Source organism: Spea bombifrons, chromosome 12, assembly GCF_027358695.1.
Source record: "Spea bombifrons isolate aSpeBom1 chromosome 12, aSpeBom1.2.pri, whole genome shotgun sequence".
Taxonomy (NCBI): domain Eukaryota; kingdom Metazoa; phylum Chordata; class Amphibia; order Anura; family Pelobatidae; genus Spea; species Spea bombifrons.
In genome coordinates this window covers 4,953,645-4,978,179 of record NC_071098.1, presented here as the reverse complement: position 1 = coordinate 4,978,179, position 24,535 = coordinate 4,953,645, and the positions used below count along the sequence as shown (strand labels likewise).

The 24,535-nt window shown below is 38.0% G+C and overlaps 2 protein-coding genes across 2 annotated transcripts in view; one reads left to right on the top strand and one right to left on the bottom strand.

Annotated features, from left to right (window-relative positions):
• LOC128469571 (uncharacterized) overlaps positions 1–556 on the top strand; it is a 35,098-nt gene extending 34,542 nt beyond the window's left edge. The window contains exon 15 of the mRNA XM_053451383.1: positions 80–556. Coding sequence (XP_053307358.1) covers positions 80–205 — 126 coding nt within the window. The 3' untranslated portion in view covers positions 206–556. The remainder of the gene's footprint in view (positions 1–79) is intronic.
• An 882-nt stretch (positions 557–1,438) lies between these two features.
• Positions 1,439–23,425, bottom strand: LOC128470519 (mucin-17-like). The gene is made up of 9 exons (XM_053452411.1): positions 6,040–23,425; positions 5,417–5,541; positions 5,142–5,203; positions 4,134–4,327; positions 3,475–3,637; positions 3,110–3,274; positions 2,629–2,702; positions 1,990–2,135; positions 1,439–1,592 (listed from the first exon to the last, which is right to left on the bottom strand). Exons 1-9 carry the CDS (start codon positions 23,423–23,425, stop codon positions 1,542–1,544), a joined length of 18,366 nt encoding a protein of 6,121 aa, XP_053308386.1. The 3' UTR covers positions 1,439–1,541.
• Between the last annotated feature and the right edge of the window lie 1,110 nt (positions 23,426–24,535).

Below are 24,535 nucleotides of genomic sequence, written 5' to 3'. Positions count from 1 at the left end.
TTCCTAATTTATATTCCTTCATGAGCCTTCTGATTATTATTAAAGTTATTTTATGTTTCTTTCTCCATGTTCCCAACAGAAGAACGATCCATCACTTATTCAGACGGGCCCAGATGCCACCCTACGAAGCCATCTCCTTGTGTTTGAGGCAGAGCGGTCAAGAAAAGAAAGCTGCGTGGTCCACCTAGACCACGAAAGTATTTAAGAAACCTATACGTACGTTTATTAGATCCAGTTACAAAGTTACCAAAGCCTACTGTCTGAGAAGCCCTGCTTTCATTATTTCACTCAATTAAGTCTGCTTTTTTTAATTTGGTACAAGCCACTGATTCATCCTATATACACAGTAAATGAAGAGTTAATGCGATTATGGAATTGTTACCCTGATGACTTGTTCAATTGTTGTGCCAAATCTGTGTTGAAATGTTTGGGGTGATACCCGTTATCTACTCAAGCATGGAGGAAGCCACAAGGATTCAAGTTTTAGCAGTTGAGTTAAAAGGCCTAGAAGGTTGGGGGCATCGGGAGCATCAGGTCCACCCCAGGTCCATTGAACTCCACTCATTGATCATTTGCCAAGTTCTTGAACTCCGTTTATAGGAAACAGAGGTTGAACTCAGGAGAGTCTCGGCTGCTAAGGGTCACTGTGAAGTTAAGATGATAATGATAATTTTTTTTTTTAAAGACAGTTTTAATTGAACTGCCGATGAATGAAAACACCACATGCCTGTATATGTAATAATAAATGTGACAAATATTATGCTTTTTTATATACTTTCGTAATTTAACCTGTGCACGCTCAAATATTCTACTGTTGTCTAAGTAGATAATTAAATGCTTTTTCTTATTCAAAGAAAGCAGATTTAATGTTGACAATGTATAATGTTTAATAAATTACAATTAAATTTTGTTTACAGTCGGTATGGTAATTCTATTGTCATTTTTTTATTTGTTTTTTTATTTTTAACGTGTAAGCAACTCCCTTAGAGCTCTTTTTATATCCACCCTGCAATAAAAACCTAAATGTGTAATAACGAAACATAAACAGAATATTTTATTTAAATATTTTATTTGTTATCATTTGGAAAGACAACAATTTCTTTACCATCAAACATAGTGTCCTTATATGATATAATATATAAATAATATAATTATTTTTAGAGAAATAAAACATAATAGCACATCATATAATTTTCAGTTTTAGTTCATCAAAATAAATGTTCTAATAAAATGTACTTGTGCAAAATGTGTAAACATTCTTACCAATTTGATGGCAGCGTTTCAAGTGCATTAAGAATCCTCTTTGTTCATATATTAATTTAGACATAACATTACTTTAAAAAAATGATAATATAATAATCTGAACAGATATTTTATAGGCGTAAAGATCGAAATTAGTGCAAATTATTTAACCCTTTCGAATCACAAAAGGCAAGTATTTATTTTTTTATGTTGCTTTTAAAGAGAGGTAAATAGGATTTGTTGAATACAACATACGACGTAGAAAGCAAACGGGTTCACTTTATCGTTGAGAGCTTTAATCATGTTTGTTTAAAGCCTTGTGGGATCAGCTCTGGCCTTTTTATTTTGAGCTGTGAAAAGAAAAACAAAAGCCTATTAGTTATCTGAATTTTGGGGGGGGGGGAAACTGTACAAAATAAATTATAGGACTTTTCAGTCGTCCTCGTTTTACAGACACTTTGCTTTATGGCTTTATTTGCAAAGCAAAATATACTTTTAATAAAGACCACAAACAAGGCTCAACTCATCACAGTTTTAAAGACCCATGGAGAAAGTTATGAATCCACATTGATTTAACAGTATTTTACTGGGGATTGGACCATTTTGTTGGTTGTTACACCAGAATCACTATTTTTGACGACATTGGAGTCATTAACCCGGGCTGTAACTCTATTAAAGATTTGTTTAGAATGTTGTCTTCCATGGATTGTTAATGGTTAATGTTTTATCCGTATAATGTTACCATACCCTTTGTGAAGTGTCTACTGTGTCCAGTCTTGGTCGATACACTCCCGTGGAAAGGTCGCTGTCACTAGATTGACTTCCCTCTACATCGTACTTTCCAGATCGAGATAACTTCCCCAAACGACCTCCAGACAGCACGGCATCCATATCTAAATGGGGATTACAAAAGAGATGTAGCAACGTTCCAATGGATGTCTTGACATTAGTGTGAATGTGATGTCCGTTCTCTAATCAATGGGTTTTAGCTGAAACATGGAGACACATCATCGATTTGTCAGAACTTGGGTAGAATTCCGCTGTGACAGGTCAATGGCTACAAAGTGTAAATTATGAGTACAACGGGGGGCTATCCTGTCGTCTTCGGCAAACCAGCACCATAGAGAAACCGTAGACATGGACCATCGGCCTCCACATGGCGTTATGCAGGTCGGCGATGCCTCTCTATGATCTTTTGATCCCTACGAGGCTCCACTGCTGAGCTTGGGGAATCTTGGTTAAGTTTAATAGATGGTTCAGATCGGATAATTGCCATTAATTTGATACAATACAGGATTCAGTAAATAATATCCAGTTTTTATACTGGAATAATGTTCATATATTTTTAAGAAATGTTAATAGAAATTGTTTGGTTCTCCCGCTGACCTGTATATGAGAAGTTCATATTCTCTTCATCTAGTGAATACCAGCGTTTAGACTCCGGTCTGTCTTCAAATTGTCTGAAATCACAAAACAACAAAATGGAATGCATGGATTATCTTCTAGACATGTTCAGGGGCAATGATGGTTGATGTATTTGCTCACTGTTATGGATTAAGCCAAAACTGATTTGTTGGCTCTGTGATATCATCATTCAGCCCTATATGCAAATGAGCCTCAACAGAGGAGACCCAGATAAATGGGACAGCCTCCCAGGAGAAGTGGTAGTGGCTAATAAAGTGAGGATATTTAGGCATACATGGGATAGGCATTTGGCTCCTGAATCTAAGACGAGACCAACGACTGATTAAAGGTTGAGTCTTTTTATTAGAAAAAACTGGGCTAGGTGGGCTGAAAAGGTCTGATCAGAGTCTATGGTTCTATGTTTTTAAACTGCACTCGAGATAAATGGGTCACACAGACTTACCTAAGTGCCTTCTTCCTTTTGAAAACTAAGATAGCAAAAATTAAAACAATCAGAAGAAGGAGTGCGGCGCCAATAACACCAAACACTAAGCCGTAAAATCCAGCACTTCGTTCATAAGTACTGCAGTCAGATCCGGTGTACTGGTAAAGCCCAAAAGTATAACACCTACAATAAAACATACAGGATAACATTAGCTTCACTTTGTTGGTTGGTGTGAATGCTATATATATATATATATATATATATATATATATATATATATATATATATATATATATATATACTACGTAGAATTAATTCATTTTCTATTATATATATATATATTTTTTTATATACATATATTTATTATATATTGCTGTTCTTACTTGCATATGAAGCCGCCCTTTGCATTAAAGCAGTCTCCGTTGTAGTGACAAATCGCTGGAGACTTGTAACAAGGACCGGTGCAGTAACAGCTCTGATCACAAATTATTGTGTAGTTGGCATACTCCACCGTGCAGTTGATGAAGGGCTTTAGCTGCGTCACATCTGGGGGGGGGAGGAATTAATAACATTTGTGAAAAAATTATTAGAAACTATATATTTTTTTAATGTTTTCGGAAATTCAAGTACAAAACTACTGGAAAGAACACAAGTACATTTATCAATCGCTGTGTAGCGCTGCTCCTTAGTAACACAACTTACTATGAATAGGACGGAGCGAGGCCGGCCACGTATGGGGTATGGCTGGCCAATATAACATCATAACGGCCATATACTGCTTCGCCCGCCACTATGTCAAAGCACCCCATGTTTGGAGAGTCTTATCTAATTTTTCATGGCTATGTTGCTTAGCAAGGAGCTGAATCAGTGGGACTGCAGTTTAACCGAGACTCTTAAGCACTATGGCTGCCGCAGAAGATGTTAATCAAAAACTGGCTGTATTTGCCATTATTTTCAGTTGTTTAAAAACATGTATTAAAACATATATTAAAACATGTATTAAAACATATATTGTGGTTGGGCACTTAAAATGACTACTTACTTGTTATAGGCGAGGGCCCCGGAGTAACCGATTTCAGTGTTGTGCTGGCATTCAGCGTGGTGGATAAGTTAACCAGTGATTGCATGAAAGAGGTATTTACAGCCGACTCCAAATCGTTATTTAAGAAGTCGATGCCTGTTTGGTTATTTGGATACTCGTAGTCTGCTGTGCTGTTCGCTAAAATGCTCCCTTGGCTGAAAAAAACCCAAAGGGGAACATTATGGAAGATAAGCATAAAGACATAGAACATTCAGCCCCGTCTAGTCGCCCGTTTCTCCTGCTGTAAAGACTCAAACCTAAATCAGTCGTTGGTCTCGTCTTAGATTCAGTAGCCGTATGTCTATCCCATGCATGTTTAATACCCTCGTGTATTAGCCTCTACCACTTCTGCTGGGAGGCTGTTCCATTATCAACCACCCTCTCTGTAAAGTAAAACTTCCTTATCTAAGTCTCTGGTCCTCTAGTTTTGGATTTAGCGCTTCGAAGACCCAGCCATACTCTACCCACAATCAGCTACAAGCCCCCATTTTACTTGGAGGCTCCTGCTGTGTGTTCTAATCCAAGGGCCGAAGGGGCCCAATGTGGTAATGGAGAAAAATCAACCCCACTCAATACAAATGCATACCCCATGAGAACACTCTCATTCACTCTCATCCACCATCTTTTGCTTAGACTGCCTTGTAGGAGAGGACTTCCCTTTGAACAAAGATCTCTAGGATTTGCCGTAAGGTGGTTACACGATATAAAGGATATGATACTCCCAGGTTTTGGACCGTGCGGCCGTCCAATGGAGAAAACATAGCGTTCTATGGCAGAGGAAACAAGGTATCCGCTCCCGTTCAACCTGGAGCCTTGCAGGTAGAACCCCATCCCTTTGATAGCCTCTCCCTCGGAATGGCTAATATCTCCCGATATATCTCTTATTGACATCTCACAGATTTGTCCTCAACAAGATCAATGTATTCAATCATTTTTAAGATATAGAAGTATCAGGAACAGAATAATTACCGGAAACCAGTGATTTTCATTGACACAAAATATTTTGATGCAGCCTTGTAGATCGCTGTAAGCTGTAGAATAGAAACATTATAAAAAGGTCATACTTTAAAATATCTGAAAACAAAACACATAAAGAATAAATAAATCTGCTATTTTTTCCCATATTTTCAGAATATTTCAGTAATATTTTTGCAATTCGACTGTGTTGAAATTTAAATTTTCTATTAAAAATATTTAAATTCGCACACCAGAAATATATAAAACATTAGTAACATCTTACTTACAATAGGTGTTAATGTATGTTCTAACGCCTTGTATGCCTGGGATGAACTGTCTAAATATTCGCTTGTGAATTGTAAATTTATAGACAGCACGACAAAGATTGTCTTCTTTAATTTACCAGCGTTATCTGTGGAAACAAATAATTAATTAATGCCATGTACCATAAAACACACGATAAGAAAAACTGAATTATCTTAGACAATTGCATTGATGTAGAACACATAGTTTATATCCAAATCGTTTTTGGATATAAAGTTACATCCCCTTTATAAGTTGCAACAAAACATACAATGAATAAGAGTACATAAACAGATGCTACATGATATCAACACAATAGTATCACAAAAATAGTGACAAGCTTCTACCAACGTTTTAATTAAAAGTATATTAATGGGAAACCCAACCTTAACAGTTAATAAGCCCCATAGAAATTATTTCAAAAATAATATATACATACTATATATATATATATACTATCGCTATAATAGTAAAAAAAAATAAAAAATACATAAATGCTTTAATTAGTGCTTTTTTATACACTTTTCCATTATCATATTACATATATATATATATAAAATAATTTTAAACATTGTTTCTGTTAAACTAATAAATCGGAATTTCTTACCTACGACTCCTTCAGTGATATTCTTCCCATATTCACACGAACTTCCAACGTAATCTTTCAGGCACTTACAGTCACATTTTCCGCTGGTAGAGTTGTAAGTACACTCTTGGTTGGTTAGGTTTGTACATTGGTTTATAGTAGAACTAGGATGTGTTGTTGAGTGATTTGTTGTACTTGGCAAAACTGTGCTTGTTTTGAAAAGTTGCGTAGATGAATGTGTTTTTTGGGTGCTTACAGTGTTTGTTGGGGTAGTAGAAGGTATCTCTGATGGTAAAGAAGGACTACTTTTTGTGACCACTGTTGTAGTGTTATTAACTGTTGCTTGGGAAGATGACGGTGTTGGTGATGTACGTTGGACACTCTGTGTTGAGCTTTTGGTACTATGTGAAGTTGAAGAAGGTCCTTTACTTGAAAATAATGGTATACTAGAAGCAACTTCCGAAGTTGAAAAGGTAAAAATGGATGTACTTTGCATTGTTGAAGGCTTTGTTTCAGTAGGACCTGATGTTAAAGGGATAGTTGAAGGCTCTGTTTGATGTATGTTTGAAGTTGATGGTATAGTAAAATGTGTTGTTTCAGATGAACTGGTTATTTGTGAAGACTCAGTTGGTGTTACAGATGAGGACTCTGTTTGCAAACTTGGTGTCTGGTTGCTAGTTATAGGCTCGGTATGACTTGAACTGAGGGATTCACCTGTATTAGACTTTGTTACAGCTGAACTTTGTGAAACAGAAAATGTTTTTGTATTTGACACAGTTGAAAGCAACGGTGCATAACTAGATGCTTGTGGAATTGTTGAAAATGAAATTGCTGATGTAGTTGAATGCTTTGTTTCAAAGGACTGTGAAGTTGGTGCCATAGATGAGGTAAATGTTCTTACTATTGTAGAAGGTTCTGTTTCAGAAGAAATTGGTGTTCTTGTAATAGATGAAGTCTGTGTTGGGGTAATAGTGGAAGTCACTTCAATGGTAGAAGTTGACAGTTGGGGAAGAGTTGGGTGTTCTGTTGGGGTTGAAGTTGATGTTTCCTGTATAGTAGAAAGTTCTCTTTCAGTTGAAATTGATGTTGTTGAAATATAGGAGGTTTCTTGTGATGTTATAGTTGACGGCACTGTTTGAGTAGAACTTGATACTTGGGAAATTGTTAAAGGCTCGGTTTGCCTTGAAATGGGTGCTACTGTTGTTGTTGAGTGCTCTGTTTCAAAGGACACTGAAGTTGGTGCCATAGATGAGGTATATGTTCTTACTATTGTAGAAGGTTCTGTTTCAGAAGAAGTTAATGTTCTTGTAATAGATGAAGTCTGCGTTGGTGTAATAGTGGAAGTCACTTCAATGGTAGAAGTTGACAGTTGAGGAAGAGTTGGGTATTCTGTTTGGCTTGATGTTGATGCTTCCTGTATAGTAGAAAGTTCTCTTTCAGTTGAAACTGATGCTGTTGAAATATAGGAGGTTTCTTGTGATGTTATAGTTGATGGCGCTGTTTGAGTAGAACTTGATACTTGGGAAATTGTTAAAGGCTCGGTTTGCCTTGAAATGGGTGCTACTGTTGTTGTTGAGTGCTCTGTTTCAAAGGACATTGAAGTTGGTGCCATAGATGACATATGTGTTGGTATTATTGTAGAAAGCACTGTTTCCGAAGAATTTGATGTTTTTGTAACAGATGCAGTCTGTATTGGAACAAGAGTGGAAGTCACTTCAATGGTAGAACTTGATGGTTGAAAATGAGGTGAGACTTCTGTTTGGCTTGAGGTCAATCGTTCCTGTGCAGTAGTAAGTTCTCTTTCAGTTGAAACGGATATTGTAATATGAGAGGTTTCTTGTGATGTTCTAGTTGACGGCGCTGTTTGAGTAGAACTTGATACTTGGGAAATTGTTGAATGCTCTGTTTGCCTTGAAATCGGTGAAGCTGTTGTTGTTGAGTGCTCGGTTTCAAAGGACTGTGAAGTTGGTGCCATAGATGAGGTATATGTTCTTACTATTGTAGAACGTTCTGTTTCAGAAGAAGTTGGTGTTCTTGTATTAGATGACGTCTGTGTTGGTGTAATAGTGGAAGTCACTTCAATGGAAGAAGTTGTCAGTTGGGGAAGAGTTGGGTGTTCTGTTGGGGTTGAAGTTGATGTTTCCTGTATAGTAGAAAGTTCTCTTTCAGTTGAAACTGATGTTGTTGAAATATAGGAGGTTTCTGGTGATGTTAGAGTTGACGGCACTGTTTGAGTAGAACCTGATACTTGGGAAATTGTTAAAGGCTCGGTTTGCCTTGAAATGGGTGCTACTGTTGTTGAATGCTCTGTTTCAAAGGACACTAAAGTTGGTGCCATAGATGAGGTAAATGTTCTTACTATTGTAGAAGGTTCTGTTTCAGAAGAAGTTGGTGTTCTTGTAATAGATGAAGTCTGTGTTGGTGTAATAGTGGAAGTCACTTCAATGGTAGAAGTTGACAGTTGAGGAAGAGTTAGGTGTTCTGTTGGGGTTGAAGTTGATGTTTCCTGTATAGTAGAAAGTTCTCTTTCAGTTGAAACGGATATTGTAATATGGGAGGTTTCTTGTGATGTTATAGTTGAGGGTGCTGTTTGAGTAGAACTTGATACTTGGGAAATTGTTAAAGGCTCGGTTTGCCTTGAAATGGGTGCTACTGTTGTTGTTGAGTGCTCTGTTTCAAAGGACATTGAAGTTGGTGCCTTAGATGACGTATGTGTTGGTATTATTGTAGAAAGCACTGTTTGAGAAGAACTTGATGTTTTTGTAACAGATGTAGTCTGTATTGGAACAAGAGTGGAGGTCACTTCAATGGTAGAACTTGATGGTTGAAAATGAGGTGAGACTTCTGTTTGGCTTGAGGTCAATGGTTCCTGTATAGTAGAAAGTTCTTCAGTTGAAACGGATATTGTAATATGGGAGGTTTCCTGTGATGTTATAGTTGAGGGCACTGTTTGAGTAGAACTTGATACTTGGGAAATTGTTAAAGGCTCTGTTTGCCTTGAAATCGGTGAAGCTGTTGTTGTTGAATGCTCTGTTTCAAAGGACACTGAAGTTGGTGCCATAGATGAGGTATATGTTCTTACTATTGTAGAAGGTTCTGTTTCAGAAGAAGTTGATGTTCTTGTAATCAATGAAGTCTGTGTTGGTGTAATAGTGGAAGTCACTTCAATGGTAGAAGTTGACAGTTGAGGAAGAGTTGGGTGTTCTGTTGGGGTTGAAGTTGATGTTTCCTGTATAGTAGAAAGTTCTCTTTCAGTTGAAACTGATGCTGCTGAAATATAGGAGGTTTCTTGTGATGTTATAGTTGATGGCACTGTTTGAGTAGAACTTGATACTTGGGAAATTGTTAAAGGCTCGGTTTGCCTTGAAATGGGTGCTACTGTTGTTGTTGAGTGCTCTGTTTCAAATGACATTGAAGTTGGTGCCATAGATGACATATGTGTTGGTATTATTGTAGAATGCTCTGTTTCAGAAGAACTTGATGTTTTTGTAACAGATGTAGTCTGTATTGGAACAAGAGTAGAAGTCACTTCAATGGTAGAACTTGATGGTTGAAAATGAGATGAGACTTCTGTTTGGCTTGAGGTCAATCGTTCCTGTGCAGTAGAAAGTTCTCTTTCAGTTGAAACGGATATTGTAATATGGGAGGTTTCTTGTGATGTTATTGTTGAGGGTGCTGTTTGAGTAGAACTTGATACTTGGGAAATTGTTGAATGCTCTGTTTGCCTTGAAATCGGTGAAGCTGTTGTTGTTGAATGCTCTGTTTCAAAGGACACTGAAGTTGGTGCCATAGATGAGGTATCTGTTCTTCCTATTGTAGAAGGTTCTGTTTCAGAAGAAGTTGGTGTTCCTGTAATAGATGAAGTCTGTGTTGGTGTAATAGTGAAATTCACTTCAATGGTAGAAGTTGACAGTTGAGGAAGAGTTGGGTGTTCTGTTGGGGTTGATGTTGATGTTTCCTGTATAGTAGAAAGTTCTCTTTCAGTTGAAACTGATGTTGTTGAAATATAGGAGGTTTCCTGTGATGTTATAGTTGACGGCGCTGTTTGAGTAGAACTTGATACTTGGAAAATTGTTGAAGGCTCTGTGTGCCTTGAAATCGGTGAAGCTGTTGTTGTTGAAGGTTCGGTCTCAAAGGACTGTAAAGTTGGTGCCATAGATGAGGTAAATGTTCTTACTATTGTAGAAGGTTCTGTTTCAGAAGAAGTTGGTGTTCTTGTAATAGATGAAGTCTGTGTTGGTGTAATAGTGGAAGTCACTTCAATGGTAGAAGTTGACAGTTGGGGAAGAGTTGGGTGTTCTGTTGGGGTTGAAGTTGATGTTTCCTGTATAGTAGAAAGTTCTCTTTCAGTTGAAACTGATGCTGTTGAAATATAGGAGGTTTCTTGTGATGTTATAGTTGACGGCACTGTTTGAGTAGAACTTGATACTTGGGAAATTGTTAAATGCTCGGTTTGCCTTGAAATGGGTGCTACTGTTGTTGTTGAGTGCTCTGTTTCAAAGGACATTGAAGTTGGTGCCTTAGATGAAATATGTGTTGGTATTATTGTAGAATGCTCTGTTTCTGAAGAATTTGATGTTTTTGTAACAGATGTAGTCTGTATTGGAACAAGAGTGGAAGTCACTTCAATGGTAGAACTTGATGGTTGAAAATGAGGTGAGACTTCTGTTTGGCTTGAGGTCAATGGTTCCTGTGCAGTAGTAAGTTCTCTTTCAGTTGAAACGGATATTGTAAATTGAGAGGTTTCTTGTGATGTTTTAGTTGACGGCGCTGTTTGAGTAGAACTTGATACTTGGGAAATTGTTGAATGTTCTGTTTGCCTTGAAATCGGTGAAGCTGTTGTTGTTGAGTGCTCTGTTTCAAGGGACACTGAAGTTGGTGCCATAGATGAGGTATCTGTTCTTACTATTGTAGAAGGTTCTGTTTCAGAAGAAGTTGGTATTCTTGTATTAGATGACGTCTGTGTTGGTGTAATAGTGGAATTCACTTCAATGGTAGAAGTTGACAGTTGAGGAAGAGTTGGGTGTTCTGTTGGGGTTGAAGTTGATGCTTCCTGTATAGTAGAAAGTTCTCTTTCAGTTGAAACTGATGTTGTTGAAATATAGGAGGTTTCTTGTGATGTTAGAGTTGACGGCACTGTTTGAGTAGAACCTGATACTTGGGAAATTGTTAAAGGCTCGGTTTGCCTTGAAATGGGTGCTACTGTTGTTGACTGCTCTGTTTCAAAGGACACTGAAGTTGGTGCCATAGATGAGGTAAATGTTCTTACTATTGTAGAAGGTTCTGTTTCAGAAGAAGTTGATGTTCTTGTAATAGATGAAGTCTGTGTTGGTGTAATCGTGGAAGTCACTTCAATGGTAGAAGTTAACAGTTGACGAAGAGTTGGGTGTTCTGTTGGGGTTGAAGTTGATGTTTCCAGTATAGTAGAAAGTTCTCTTTCAGTTGAAACAGATATTGTTATATGGGAGGTTTCCTGTGATGTTATAGTTGAGGGTGCTGTTTGAGTAGAACTTGATACTTGGGAAATTGTTGAATGCTCTGTTTGCCTTGAAATCGGTGAAGCTGTTGTTGTTGAATGCTTTGTTTCAATGGACACTGAAGTTGGTGCCATAGATGAGGTATATGTTCTTACTATTGTAGAATGTTCTGTTTCAGAAGAAATTGGTGTTCTTGTAATAGATGAAGTCTGTGTTGGTGTAATAGTGGAATTCACTTCAATGCTGGAAGTTGACAGTTGGGGAAGAGTTGGGTGTTCTGTTGGGGTTGAAGTTGATGTTTCCTGTATAGTAGAAAGTTCTCTTTCAGTTGAAACTGATGTTGTTGAAATATAGGAGGTTTCCTGTGATGTTATAGTAGATGGCACTGTTTGAGTAGAACTTGATACTTGAGAAATTGTTAAAGGCTCTGTTTGCCTTGAAATGGGTGCTACTGTTGTTGTTGAATGCTCCGTTTCAAAGGACACTGAAGTTGGTGCCATAGATGAGGTAAATGTTCTTACTATTGTAGAAGGTTCTGTTTCAGAATAAATTGGTGTTCTTGTAATAGATGAAGTCTGTGTTGGTGTAATAGTGGAAGTCACTTCAATGGTAGAAGTTGACAGTTGAGGAAGAGTTGGGTGTTCTGTTGGGGTTGAAGTTGATATTTCCTGTATAGTAGAAAGTTCTCTTTCAGTTGAAACTGATGTTGTTGAAATATAGGAGGTTTCTTGTGATGTTATAGTTGACGGTGCTGTTTGAGTAGAACTTGATACTTGGAAAATTGTTGAAGGCTCTGTGTGCCTTGAAATCGGTGAAGCTGTTGTTGTTGAATGTTCGGTTTCAAAGGACTGTAAAGTTGGTGCCATAGATGAGGTAAATGTTCTTACTATTGTAGAAGGTTCTGTTTCAGAAGAAGTTGGTGTTCCTGTAATAGATGAAGTCTGTGTTGGTGTAATAGTGGAAGTCACTTCAATGGTAGAAGTTGACAGTTGGGGAAGAGTTGGGTGTTCTGTTGGGGTTGATGTTGATGTTTCCTGTATAGTAGAAAGTTCTCTTTCAGTTGAAACTGATGTTGTTGAAATATAGGAGGTTTCTTGTGATGTTATAGTTGACGGCGCTGTTTGAGTAGAACTTGATTCTTGGGAAATTGTTAAAGGCTCTGTTTGCCTTGAAATGGGTGCTACTGTTGTTGTTGAGTGCTCTGTTTCAGAGGACATTGAAGTTGGTGCCTTAGATGACATTTGTGTTGGTATTATTGTAGAATGCTCTGTTTCGGAAGAATTTGATGTTTTTGTAACAGATGTAGTCTGTATTGGAACAAGAGTGGAAGTCACTTCAATGGTAGAACTTGATGGTTGAAAATGAGGTGAGACTTCTGTTTGGCTTGAGGTCAATCGTTCCTGTGCAGTAGAAAGTTCTCTTTCAGTTGAAACGGATATTGTAATATGAGAGGTTTCTTGTGATGTTCTAGTTGACGGCGCTGTTTGAGTAGAACTTGATACTTGGGAAATTGTTGAATGTTCTGTTTGCCTTGAAATCGGTGAAGCTGTTGTTGTTGAATGCTCTGTTTCAAAGGACACTGAAATTGGTGCCATAGATGAGGTAAATGTTCTTACTATTGTAGAAGGTTCTGTTTCAGAAGAAGTTGGTGTTCTTGTAATAGATGAAGTCTGTGTTGGTGTAATAGTGGAATTCACTTCAATGGTAGAAGTTGACAGTTGAGGAAGAGTTGGGTGTTCTGTTGGGGTTGAAGTTGATGTTTCCTGTATAGTAGAAAGTTCTCTTTCAGTTGAAACTGATGTTGTTGAAATATAGGAGGTTTCTTGTGATGTTAGAGTTGACGGCACTGTTTGAGTAGAACCTGATACATGGGAAATTGTTAAAGGCTCGGTTTGCCTTGAAATGGGTGCTACTGTTGTTGAATGCTCTGTTTCAAAGGACACTGAAGTTGGTGCCATAGATGAGGTAAATGTTCCTACTATTGTAGAAGGTTCTGTTTCAGAAGAAATTGGTGTTCTTGTAATAGATGAAGTCTGTGTTGGTGTAATAGTGGAAGTCACTTCAATGGTAGAAGTTGACAGTTGAGGAAGAGTTGGGTGTTCTGTTGGGGTTGAAGTTGATGTTTCCTGTATAGTAGAAAGTTCTCTTTCAGTTGAAATGGATATTGTAATATGGGAGGTTTCTTGTGATGTTATAGTTGATGGTGCTGTTTGAGTAGAACTTGATACTTGGGAAATTGTTAAAGGCTCGGTTTGCCTTGAAATGGGTGCTACCGTTGTTGTTGAGTGCTCTGTTTCAAAGGACATTGAAGCTGATGCCTTAGATGACATATATGTTGGTATTATTGTAGAAAGCACTGTTTCAGAAGAACTTGATGTTTTTGTAACAGATGTAGTCTGTATTGGAACAAGAGTGGAGGTCACTTCAATGGTAGAACTTGATGGTTGAAAATGAGGTGAGACTTCTGTTTGGCTTGAGGTCAATGGTTCCTGTATAGTAGAAAGTTCTTCAGTTGAAACGGATATTGTAATATGGGAGGTTTCCTGTGATGTTATAGTTGATGGCGCTGTTTGAGTAGAACTTGATACTTGGGAAATTGTTGAATGCTCTGTTTGCCTTGAAATTGGTAAAGCTGTTGTTGTTGAATGCTCTGTTTCAAAGGACTGTGAATTTGGTGCCATAGATGAGGTATATGTTCTGACTATTGTAGAATGTTCTGTTTCAGAAGAAGTTGATGTTCTTGTAATAGATGAAGTCTGTGTTGGTGTAATAGTGGAAGTCACTTCAATGGTAGAAGTTGACAGTTGGGGAAGAGTTGGGTGTTCTGTTGGGGTTGAAGTTGATGTTTCCTGTATAGTAGAAAGTTCTCTTTCAGTTGAAACTGATGTTGTTGAAATATAGGAGGTTTCTTGTGATGTTATAGTTGACGGCGCTGTTTGAGTAGAAATTGATACTTGGGAAATTGTTAAAGGCTCGGTTTGCCTTGAAATGGGTCCTACTGTTGTTGTTGAGTGCTCTGTTTCAAAGGACATTGAAGTTGGTGCATTAGATGACATATGTGTTGGTATTATTGTAGAATGCTCTGTTTCGGAAGAATTTGATGTTTTTGTAACAGATGCAGTCTGTATTGGAACAAGAGTGGAAGTCACTTCAATGGTAGAACTTGATGGTTGAAAATGAGGTGAGACTTCTGTTTGGCTTGAGGTCAATGGTTCCTGTGCAGTAGAAAGTTCTCTTTCAGTTGAAACGGATATTGTAATATGAGAGGTTTCTTGTGACGTTCTAGTTGACGGCGCTGTTTGAGTAGAACCTGATACTTGGGAAATTGTTGAATGTTCTGTTTGCCTTGAAATCGGTGAAGCTGTTGTTGTTGAATGCTCTGTTTCAAAGGACACTGAAGTTGGTGCCATAGATGAGGTATATGTTCTTACTATTGTAGAAGGTTCTGTTTCAGAAGAAGTTGATGTTCTTGTAATCGATGAAGTCTGTGTTGGTGTAATAGTGGAAGTCACTTCAATGGTAGAAGTTGACAGTTGAGGAAAAGTTGGGTGTTCTGTTGGGGTTGAAGTTGATGTTTCCTGTATAGTAGAAAGTTCTCTTTCAGTTGAAACTGATGTTGTTGAAATATAGGAGGTTTCTTGTGATGTTATAGTTGACGGCGCTGTTTGAGTAGAAATTGATACTTGGGAAATTGTTAAAGGCTCGGTTTGCCTTGAAATGGGTCCTACTGTTGTTGTTGAGTGCTCTGTTTCAAAGGAAATTGAAGTTGGTGCCTTAGATGACATATGTGTTGGTATTATTGTAGAATGCTCTGTTTCAGAAGAACTTGATGTTTTTGTAACAGATGTAGGCTGTATTGGAACAAGAGTGGAAGTCACTTCAATGGTAGAACTTGATGGTTGAAAATGAGGTGAGACTTCTGTTTGGCTTGAGGTCCATCGTTCCTGTGCAGTAGAAAGTTCTCTTTCAGTTGAAACGGATATTGTAATATGGGAGGTTTCTTGTGATGTTATAGTTGAGGGTGCTGTTTCAGTAGAACTTGATACTTGGGAAATTGTTGAATGCTCTGTTTGCCTTGAAATCGGTGAAGCTGTTGTTGTTGAATGTTCGGTTTCAAAGGACTGTAAAGTTGGTGCCATAGATGAGGTAAATGTTCTTACTATTGTAGAAGGTTCTGTTTCAGAAAAGGTTGGTGTTCCTGTAATAGATGAAGTCTGTGTTGGTGTAATAGTGGAAGTCACTTCAATGGTAGAAGTTGACAGTTGGGGAAGAGTTGGGTGTTCTGTTGGGGTTGATGTTTCCTGTATAGTAGAAAGTTCTCTTTCAGTTGAAACTGGTGTTGTTGAAATATAGGAGGTTTCCTGTGATGTTATAGTTGACGGCACTGTTTGAGTAGAACTTGATACTTGGGAAATTGTTAAAGGCTCGGTTTCCCTTGAAATGGGTGCTACTGTTGTTGTTGAGTGCTCTGTTTCAAAGGACATTGAAGTTGGTGCATTAGATGACATATGTGTTGGTATTATTGTAGAATGCTCTGTTTCGGAAGAATTTGATGTTTTTGTAACAGATGCAGTCTGTATTGGAACAAGAGTGGAAGTCACTTCAATGGTAGAACTTGATGGTTGAAAATGAGGTGAGACTTCTGTTTGGCTTGAGGTCCATCGTTCCTGTGCAGTAGAAAGTTCTCTTTCAGTTGAAACGGATATTGTAATATGAGAGGTTTCTTGTGATGTTCTAGTTGACGTCGCTGTTTGAGTAGAACCTGATACTTGGGAAATTGTTGAATGTTCTGTTTGCCTTGAAATCGGTGAAGCTGTTGTTGTTGAATGCTCTGTTTCAAAGGACACTGAAGTTGGTGCCATAGATGAGGTATATGTTCTTACTATTGTAGAAGGTTCTGTTTCAGAAGAAGTTGATGTTCTTGTAATCGATGAAGTCTGTGTTGGTGTAATAGTGGAAGTCACTTCAAGGGTAGAAGTTGACAGTTGAGGAAGAGTTGGGTGTTCTGTTGGGGTTGAAGTTGATGTTTCCTGTATAGTAGAAAGTTCTCTTTCAGTTGAAACTGATGTTGTTGAAATATAGGAGGTTTCTTGTGATGTTATAGTTGACGGCACTGTTTGAGTAGAACTTGATACTTGGAAAATTGTTGAAGGCTCTGTTTGCCTTGAAATCGGTGAAGCTGTTGTTGTTGAATGTTCGGTTTCAAAGGACTGTAAAGTTAGTGCCATAGATGAGGTAAATGTTCTTACTATTGTAGAAGGTTCTGTTTCAGAAGAAGTTGGTGTTCTTGTAATAGTTGAAGTCTGTGTTGGTGTAATAGTGGAAGTCACTTCAATGGTAGAAGTTGACAGTTGGGGAAGAGTTGGGTGTTCTGTTGGGGTTGAAGTTGATGTTTCCTGTATAGTAGAAAGTTCTCTTTCAGTTGAAACTGGTGCTGTTGAAATATAGGAGGTTTCTTGTGATGTTATAGTTGACGGCACTGTTTGAGTAGAACTTAATACTTGGGAAATTGTTGAATGTTCTGTTTGCCTTGAAATCGGTGAAGCTGTTGTTGTTGAATGCTCTGTTTCAAAGGACACTGAAGTTGCTGCCATAGATGAGGTATATGTTCTTACTATTGTAGAAGGTTCTGTTTCAGAAAAGGTTGGTGTTCCTGTAATAGATGAAGTCTGTGTTGGTGTAATAGTGGAAGTCACTTCAATGGTAGAAGTTGACAGTTGGGGAAGAGTTGGGTGTTCTGTTGGGGTTGAAGTTGATGTTTCCTGTATAGTAGAAAGTTCTCTTTCAGTTGAAACTGATGTTGTTGAAATATAGGAGGTTTCTTGTGATGTTATAGTTGACGGCGCTGTTTGAGTAGAAATTGATACTTGGGAAATGGTTAAAGGCTCTGTTTGCCTTGAAATGGGTGCTACTGTTGTTGTTGAGTGCTCTGTTTCAAAGGATATTGAAGTTGGTGCCTTAGATGACATTTGTGTTGGTATTATTGTAGAATGCTCTGTTTCGGAAGAATTTGATGTTTTTGTAACAGATGTAGTCTGTATTGGAACAAGAGTGGAAGTCACTTCAATGGTAGAACTTGATGGTTGAAAATGAGGTGAGACTTCTGTTTGGCTTGAGGTCAATGGTTCCTGTATAGTAGAAAGTTCTTCAGTTGAAACGGATATTGTAATATGGGAGGTTTCCTGTGATGTTATAGTTGAGGGCACTGTTTGAGTAGAACTTGATACTTGGGAAATTGTTGAATGCTCTGTTTGCCTTGAAATCGGTAAAGCTGTTGTTGTTGAGTGCTCGGTTTCAAAGGACTGTGAAGTTGGTGCCATAGATGAGGTATATGTTCTGACTATTGTAGAAGGTTCTGTTTCAGAAGAAGTTGATGTTCCTGTAATAGATGAAGTCTGTGTTGGTGTAATAGTGGAAGTCACTTCAATGGTAGAAGTTGACAGTTGAGGAAGAGTTGGGTGTTCTGTTGGGGTTGAAGTTGATGTTTCCTGTATAGTAGAAAGTTCTCTTTCAGTTGAAACTGATGTTGTTGAAATATAGGAGGTTTCTTGTGATGTTATAGTTGACGGCACTGTTTGAGTAGATCGTGATATTTGGGAAATTGTCAAAGGCTCTGTTTGCCTTGAAATAGGTGCTGCTGTTGTTGAATGCTCTGTTTCAAAGGACACTGAAGTTGGTGCCATAGATGAGGAAAATGTTCTTACTATTGTAGAAGGTTCTGTTTCAGAAGAAGTTGGTGTTCTTGTATTAGATGACGTCTGTGTTGGTGTAATAGTGGAAGTCACTTCAATGGTAGAAGTTGACAGTTGGGGAAGAGTTGGGTGTTCTGTTTGGCTTGATGTTGATGTTTCCTGTATAGTAGAAAGTTCTCTTTCAGTTGAAACTGATGCTGTTGAAATATAGGAGGTTTCTTGTGATGTTATAGTTGACGGCACTGTTTGAGTAGAACTTGATACTTGGGAAATTGTTAAAGGCTCGGTTTCCCTTGAAATGGGTGCTACTGTTGTTGTTGAGTGCTCTGTTTCAAAGGACATTGAAGTTGGTGCCTTAGATGACATATGTGTTGGTATTATTGTAGAATGCTCTGTTTCGGAAGAATTTGATGTTTTTGTAACAGATGTAGTCTGTATTGGAACAAGAGTGGAAGTCACTTCAATGGTAGAACTTGATGGTTGAAAATGAGGTGAGACTTCTGTTTGGCTTGAGGTCAATGGTTCCTGTGCAGTAGTAAGTTCTCTTTCAGTTGAAACGGATATTGTAATATGAGAGGTTTCTTGTGATGTTATAGTTGAGGGTGCTGTTTGAGTAGAACTTGATACTTGGGAAATTGTTGAATGTTCTGTTTGCCTTGAAATCGGTGAAGCTGTTGTTGTTGAATGCTCTGTTTCAAAGGACACTGAAGTTGGTGCCATAGATGAGGTATATGTTCTTACTATTGTAGAAGGTTCTGTTTCAGAAGAAGTTGGTGTTCTTGTATTAGATGACGTCTGTGTTGGTGTAATAGTGGAATTCACTTCAATGGTAGAAGTTGACAGTTGAGGAAGAGTTGGGTGTTCTGTTGGGGTTGAAGTTGATGTTTCCTGTATAGTAGAAAGTTCTCTTTCAGTTGAAACTGATGTTGTTGAAATATAGGAGGTTTCTTGTGATGTTATAGTTGACGGCACTGTTTGAGTAGAACCTGATACTTGGGAAATTGTTAAAGGCTCGGTTTGCCTTGAAATAGGTGCTACTGTTGTTGACTGCTCTGTTTCAAAGGACACTGAAGTTGGTGCCATAGATGAGGTAAATGTTCTTACTATTGTAGAAGGTTCTGTTTCAGAAGAAGTTGATGTTCTTGTAATAGATGAAGTCTGTGTTGGTGTAATACTGGAAGTCACTTCAATGGTAGAAGTTAACAGTTGAGGAAGAGTTGGGTTTTCTGTTGGGGTTGAAGTTTCCTGTATAGTAGAAAGTTCTCTTTCAGTTGAAACTGATGTTGTTGAAATATAGGAGGTTTCTTGTGATGTTATAGTTGACGGCACTGTTTGAGTAGAAATTGATACTTGGGAAATGGTTAAAGGCTCTGTTTGCCTTGAAATGGGTGCTACTGTTGTTGTTGAGTGCTCTGTTTCAAAGGACATTGAAGTTGGTGCCATAGATGAGGTAAATGTTCTTACTATTGTAGAAGGTTCTGTTTCAGAAGAAATTGGTGTTCTTGTAATAGATGAAGTCTGTGTTGGTGTAATAGTGGAAGTCACTTCAATGGTAGAAGTTGACAGTTGGGGAAGAGTTGGGTGTTCTGTTGGGGTTGAAGTTGATGTTTCCTGTATAGTAGAAAGTTCTCTTTCAGTTGAAACTGATGCTGTTGAAATATAGGAGGTTTCTTGTGATGTTATAATTGACAGCACTGTTTGAGTAGAACTTGATACTTGGGAAATTGTTAAAGGCTCGGTTTCCCTTGAAATGGGTGCTACTGTTGTTGTTGAGTGCTCTGTTTCAAAGGACATTGAAGTTGGTGCCTTAGATGACATATGTGTTGGTATTATTGTAGAATGCTCTGTTTCGGAAGAATTTGATGTTTTTGTAACAGATGTAGTCTGTATTGGAACAAGAGTGGAAGTTACTTCAACGGTAGAACTTGATGGTTGAAAATGAGGTGAGACTTCAGTTTTGCTTGAGGTCAATCGTTCCTGTGCAGTAGGAAGTTCTCTTTCAGTTGAAACGGATATTGTAATATGGGAGGTTTCCTGTGATGTTCTAGTTGACGGCGCTGTTTGAGTAGAACTTGATACTTGGGAAATTGGTGAATGCTCTGTTTGCCTTGAAATCGGTGAAGCTGTTGTTGTTGACTGCTCTGTTTCAAAGGACTGTAAAGTTGGTGCCATAGATGAGGTATATGTTCTTACTATTGTAGAAGGTTCTGTTTCAGAAGAAGTTGGTGTTCCTGTAATAGATGAAGTCTGTGTTGGTGTAATAGTGGAAGTCACTTCAATGGTAGAAGTTGACAGTTGGGGAAGAGTTGGGTGTTCTGTTGGGGTTGAAGTTGATGCTTCCTGTATAGTAGAAAGTTCTCTTTCAGTTGAAACTGGTGTTGTTGAAATATAGGAGGTTTCTTGTGATGTTATAGTTGACGGCGCTGTTTGAGTAGATCTTGATATTTGGGAAATTGTCAAAGGCTCTGTTTGCCTTGAAATGGGTGCTACTGTTGTTGAATGCTCTGTTTCAAAGGACACTGAAGTTGGTGCCATAGATGAGGTATATGTTCCTACTATAGTAGAAGGTTCTGTTTCAGAAGAAGTTGATGTTTGAGTAGAACTTGATACTTTGGAAATTGTTAAAGGCTCGGTTTGCCTTGAAATGGGTGCTACTGTTGTTGTTGAGTGCTCTGTTTCAAAGGACATTGAAGCTGGTGCCATAGATGACATATGTGTTGGTATTATTGTAGAATGCTCTGTTTCCGAAGAATTTGATGTTTTTGTAACAGATGTAGTCTGTATTGGAACAAGAGTGGAAGTCACTTCAATGGTAGAACTTGATGGTTGAAAATGAGGTGAGACTTCTGTTTGGCTTGAGGTCAATCGTTCCTGTGCAGTAGAAAGTTCTCTTTCAGTTGAAACGGGTTTTGTAATATGGGAGGTTTCCTGTGATGTTATAGTTGATGGCGCTGTTTGAGTAGAACTTGATACTTGGGAAATTGGTGAATGCTCTGTTTGCCTTGAAATCGGTAAAGCTGTTGTAGTTGAATGCTGTGTTTCAAAGGACTGTGAGGTTGGTGCCATAGATGAGGTAAATGTTCTTACTATTGTAGAAGGTTCTGTTTCAGAAGAAGTTGATGTTCTAGTAATAGATGAAGTCTGTGTTGGGGTAATAGTGGAAGTCACTTCAATGGTAGAAGTTGACAGTTGGGGAAGAGTTGGGTGTTCTGTTGGGGTTGAAGTTGATGTTTCCTGTATAGTAGAAAGTTCTCTTTCAGTTGAAACTGATGCTGTTGAAATATAGGAGGTTTCCTGTGATGTTATAGTTGACGGCACTGTTTGAGTAGAACTTGATACTTGGGAAATTGTTAAAGGCTCGGTTTCCCTTGAAATGGGTGCTACTGTTGTTGTTGAGTGCTCTGTTTCAAAGGACATTGAAGCTGGTGCCTTAGATGACATTTGTGTTGGTATTATTGTAGACTGCTCTGTTTCGGAAGAATTTGATGTTTTTGTAACAGATGTAGTCTGTATTGGAACAAGAGTGGAAGTCACTTCAATGGTAGAACTTGATGGTTGAAAATGAGATGAGACTTCTGTTTGGCTTGAGGTCAATCGTTCCTGTGCAGTAGAAAGTTCTCTTTCAGTTGAAACGGATATTGTAATATGGGAGGTTTCCTGTGATGTTATAGTTGAGGGTGCTGTTTCAGTAGAACTTGATACTTGGGAAATTGTTGAATGCTCTGTTTGCCTTGAAATCGGTGAAGCTGTTGTTGTTGAATGCTCTGTTTCAAAGGACACTGAAGTTGGTGCCATAGATGAGGTAAATGTTCTTACTATTGTAGAAGGTTCTGTTTCAGAAGAAGTTAGCGTTCTTGTAATAGATGAAGTCTGTGTTGGGGTAATAGTGGAAGTCACTTCAATGGTAGAAGTTGACAGTTGAGGAAGAGTTGGGTGTTCTGTTGGGGTTGATGTTGATGCTTCCTGTATAGTAGAAAGTTCTCTCTCAGTTGAAACTGATGTTGTTGAAATATAGGAGGTTTCTTGTGATGTTATAGTTGATGGCACTGTTTGAGTAGAACTTGATACTTGGGAAATTGTTAAAGGCTCGGTTTCCCTTGAAATGGGTGCTACTGTTGTTGTTGAGTGCTCTGTTTCAAAGGACATTGAAGTTGGTGCATTAGATGACATATGTGTTGGTATTATTGTAGAATGCTCTGTTTCGGAAGAATTTGATGTTTTTGTAACAGATGTAGTCTGTATTGGAACAAGAGTGGAAGTCACTTCAATGGTAGAACTTGATGGTTGAAAATGAGGTGAGACTTCTGTTTGGCTTAAGGTCAATTGTTCCTTTGAAGTAGAAAGTTCTCTTTCAGTTGAAACGGATATTGTAATATGGGAGGTTTCTTGTGATGTTATAGTAGATGGCACTGTTTGAGTAGATCTTGATACTTGGGAAATTGTTAAAGGCTCAGTTTGCCTTGAAATCGGTGAAGCTGTTGTTGTTGAATGCTCTGTTTCAAAGGACACTGAAGTTGGTGCCATAGATGAGGTAAATGTTCTTACTATTGTAGAAGGTTCTGTTTCAGAAGAAGTTGGTGTTCTTGTCATAGATGAAGTCTGTGTTGGTGTAATAGTGGAAGTCACTTCAATGGTAGAAGTTGACAGTTGGGGAAGAGTTGGGTGTTCTGTTGGGGTTGATGTTGATGTTTCCTGTATAGTAGAAAGTTCTCTTTCAGTTGAGACTGATGCTGTTGAAATATAGGAGGTTTCCTGTGATGTTAGAGTTGACGGCACTGTTTGAGTAGATCTTGATACTTGGGAAATTGTCAAAGTCTCGGTTTGTCTTGAAATGGGTGCTACTGTTGTTGTTGAATGCTCGGTTTCAAAGGACACTGAAGTTGGTGCCATAGATGAGGTAAATGTTCTTACTATTGTAGAAGGTTCTGTTTCAGAAGAAGTTGGTGTTCTTGTAATAGATGAAGTCTGTGTTGGTGTAATAGTGGAAGTCACTTCAATGGTAGAAGTTGACAGTTGAGGAAGAGTTGGGTGTTCTGTTGGGGTTGAAGTTGATGTTTCCTGTATAGTAGAAAGTTCTCTTTCAGTTGAAACTGATGTTGAAATAAAGGAGGTTTCCTGTGATGTTATAGTAGATGGCGCTGCTTGAGTAGAACTTGATACTTGGGAAATTGTTAAAGGCTCGGTTTGCCTTGAAATGGGTGCTACTGTTGTTGTTGAGTGCTCTGTTTCAAAGGACATTGAAGTTGGTGCCTTAGATGACATATATGTTGGTATTATTGTAGAAAGCTCTGTTTCAGATGAACTTAATGTTTTTGTAACAGATGTTGTCTTTATTGGTACAAGAGTAGAAGTCACTTCAATGGTAGAACTTGATGGTTGAAAATGAGTTGAAACAGATATTGAAAAATAGGAGGTTTCTTGTGATGTTATAGTTGACGGCTCTTGAGTGGAACTTGATACTTGGGGAATTGTTGAAGGCTCTGTTTGCTTTGACATTGAATTTGTTAGTGTAGTGGAATGCTGTGTTTGAAAGAACGTTGACATTGGGGTCACAGATGAATTTTGTATCGGTATTATTGTAGAGTTCTCTGTTTGAAACGAACTTGATGTTTTTGTTATAGATGTTGGCGTTATATTAGAAGATCCTTCTTGTGTAGAATGTGATGGCTGTGAAACCTCTGATGTCTCAGTTGATATTTCCGGTGTAGTCGACATTTCTTTTTCAGTTGAAATCGAAGGGAATGCGAAAGACGTTGTTTCTGATGGTATTGTGCTGGAATACTCCGTTTGAGGAGAACTTGAATTTTGTATTACAGATGACGTCTCACTCGGTATTAGAGTTGGAGGTTCGGTGGGGGTGGAACTTGATTTTTGGATGATAGTTGACGGTTCTGTTTCTCTGGACATTGATGCTGTTGGTAAAGTTGAAGCTTCTGAGTTTTCTGAATGTGTAATAGGTTCAATTGTTGTGGATTTTGAAATCTCACAGTTTTCTCCAGAAAATGAATCGGTGCAACTATTTGACAATAAGAAGTGATAGGAGTTAATCGTTGTAATACTCATTCTACAGTAAAATATCATGACATGCAACACTTGATCATAAATATGCAAACATTGTCAGTAAAAGAGGAAGAAAAAATACTGTAATTAAGTTCGAGGAGCATTACTTCATATATGATGTATATTTTATTTGATAATCTTTTTTCAATGAGAATTTAATATCAAATTAAAATTTCTTACGTGCATACAGAGCCATTTATTCGGTTCGTACATGTTCCTCCATTTAAACAAAAGTTTAAATTAGTTTCACAGGGTCCAATGCACTCACAGGACTGGTTACATATTTTG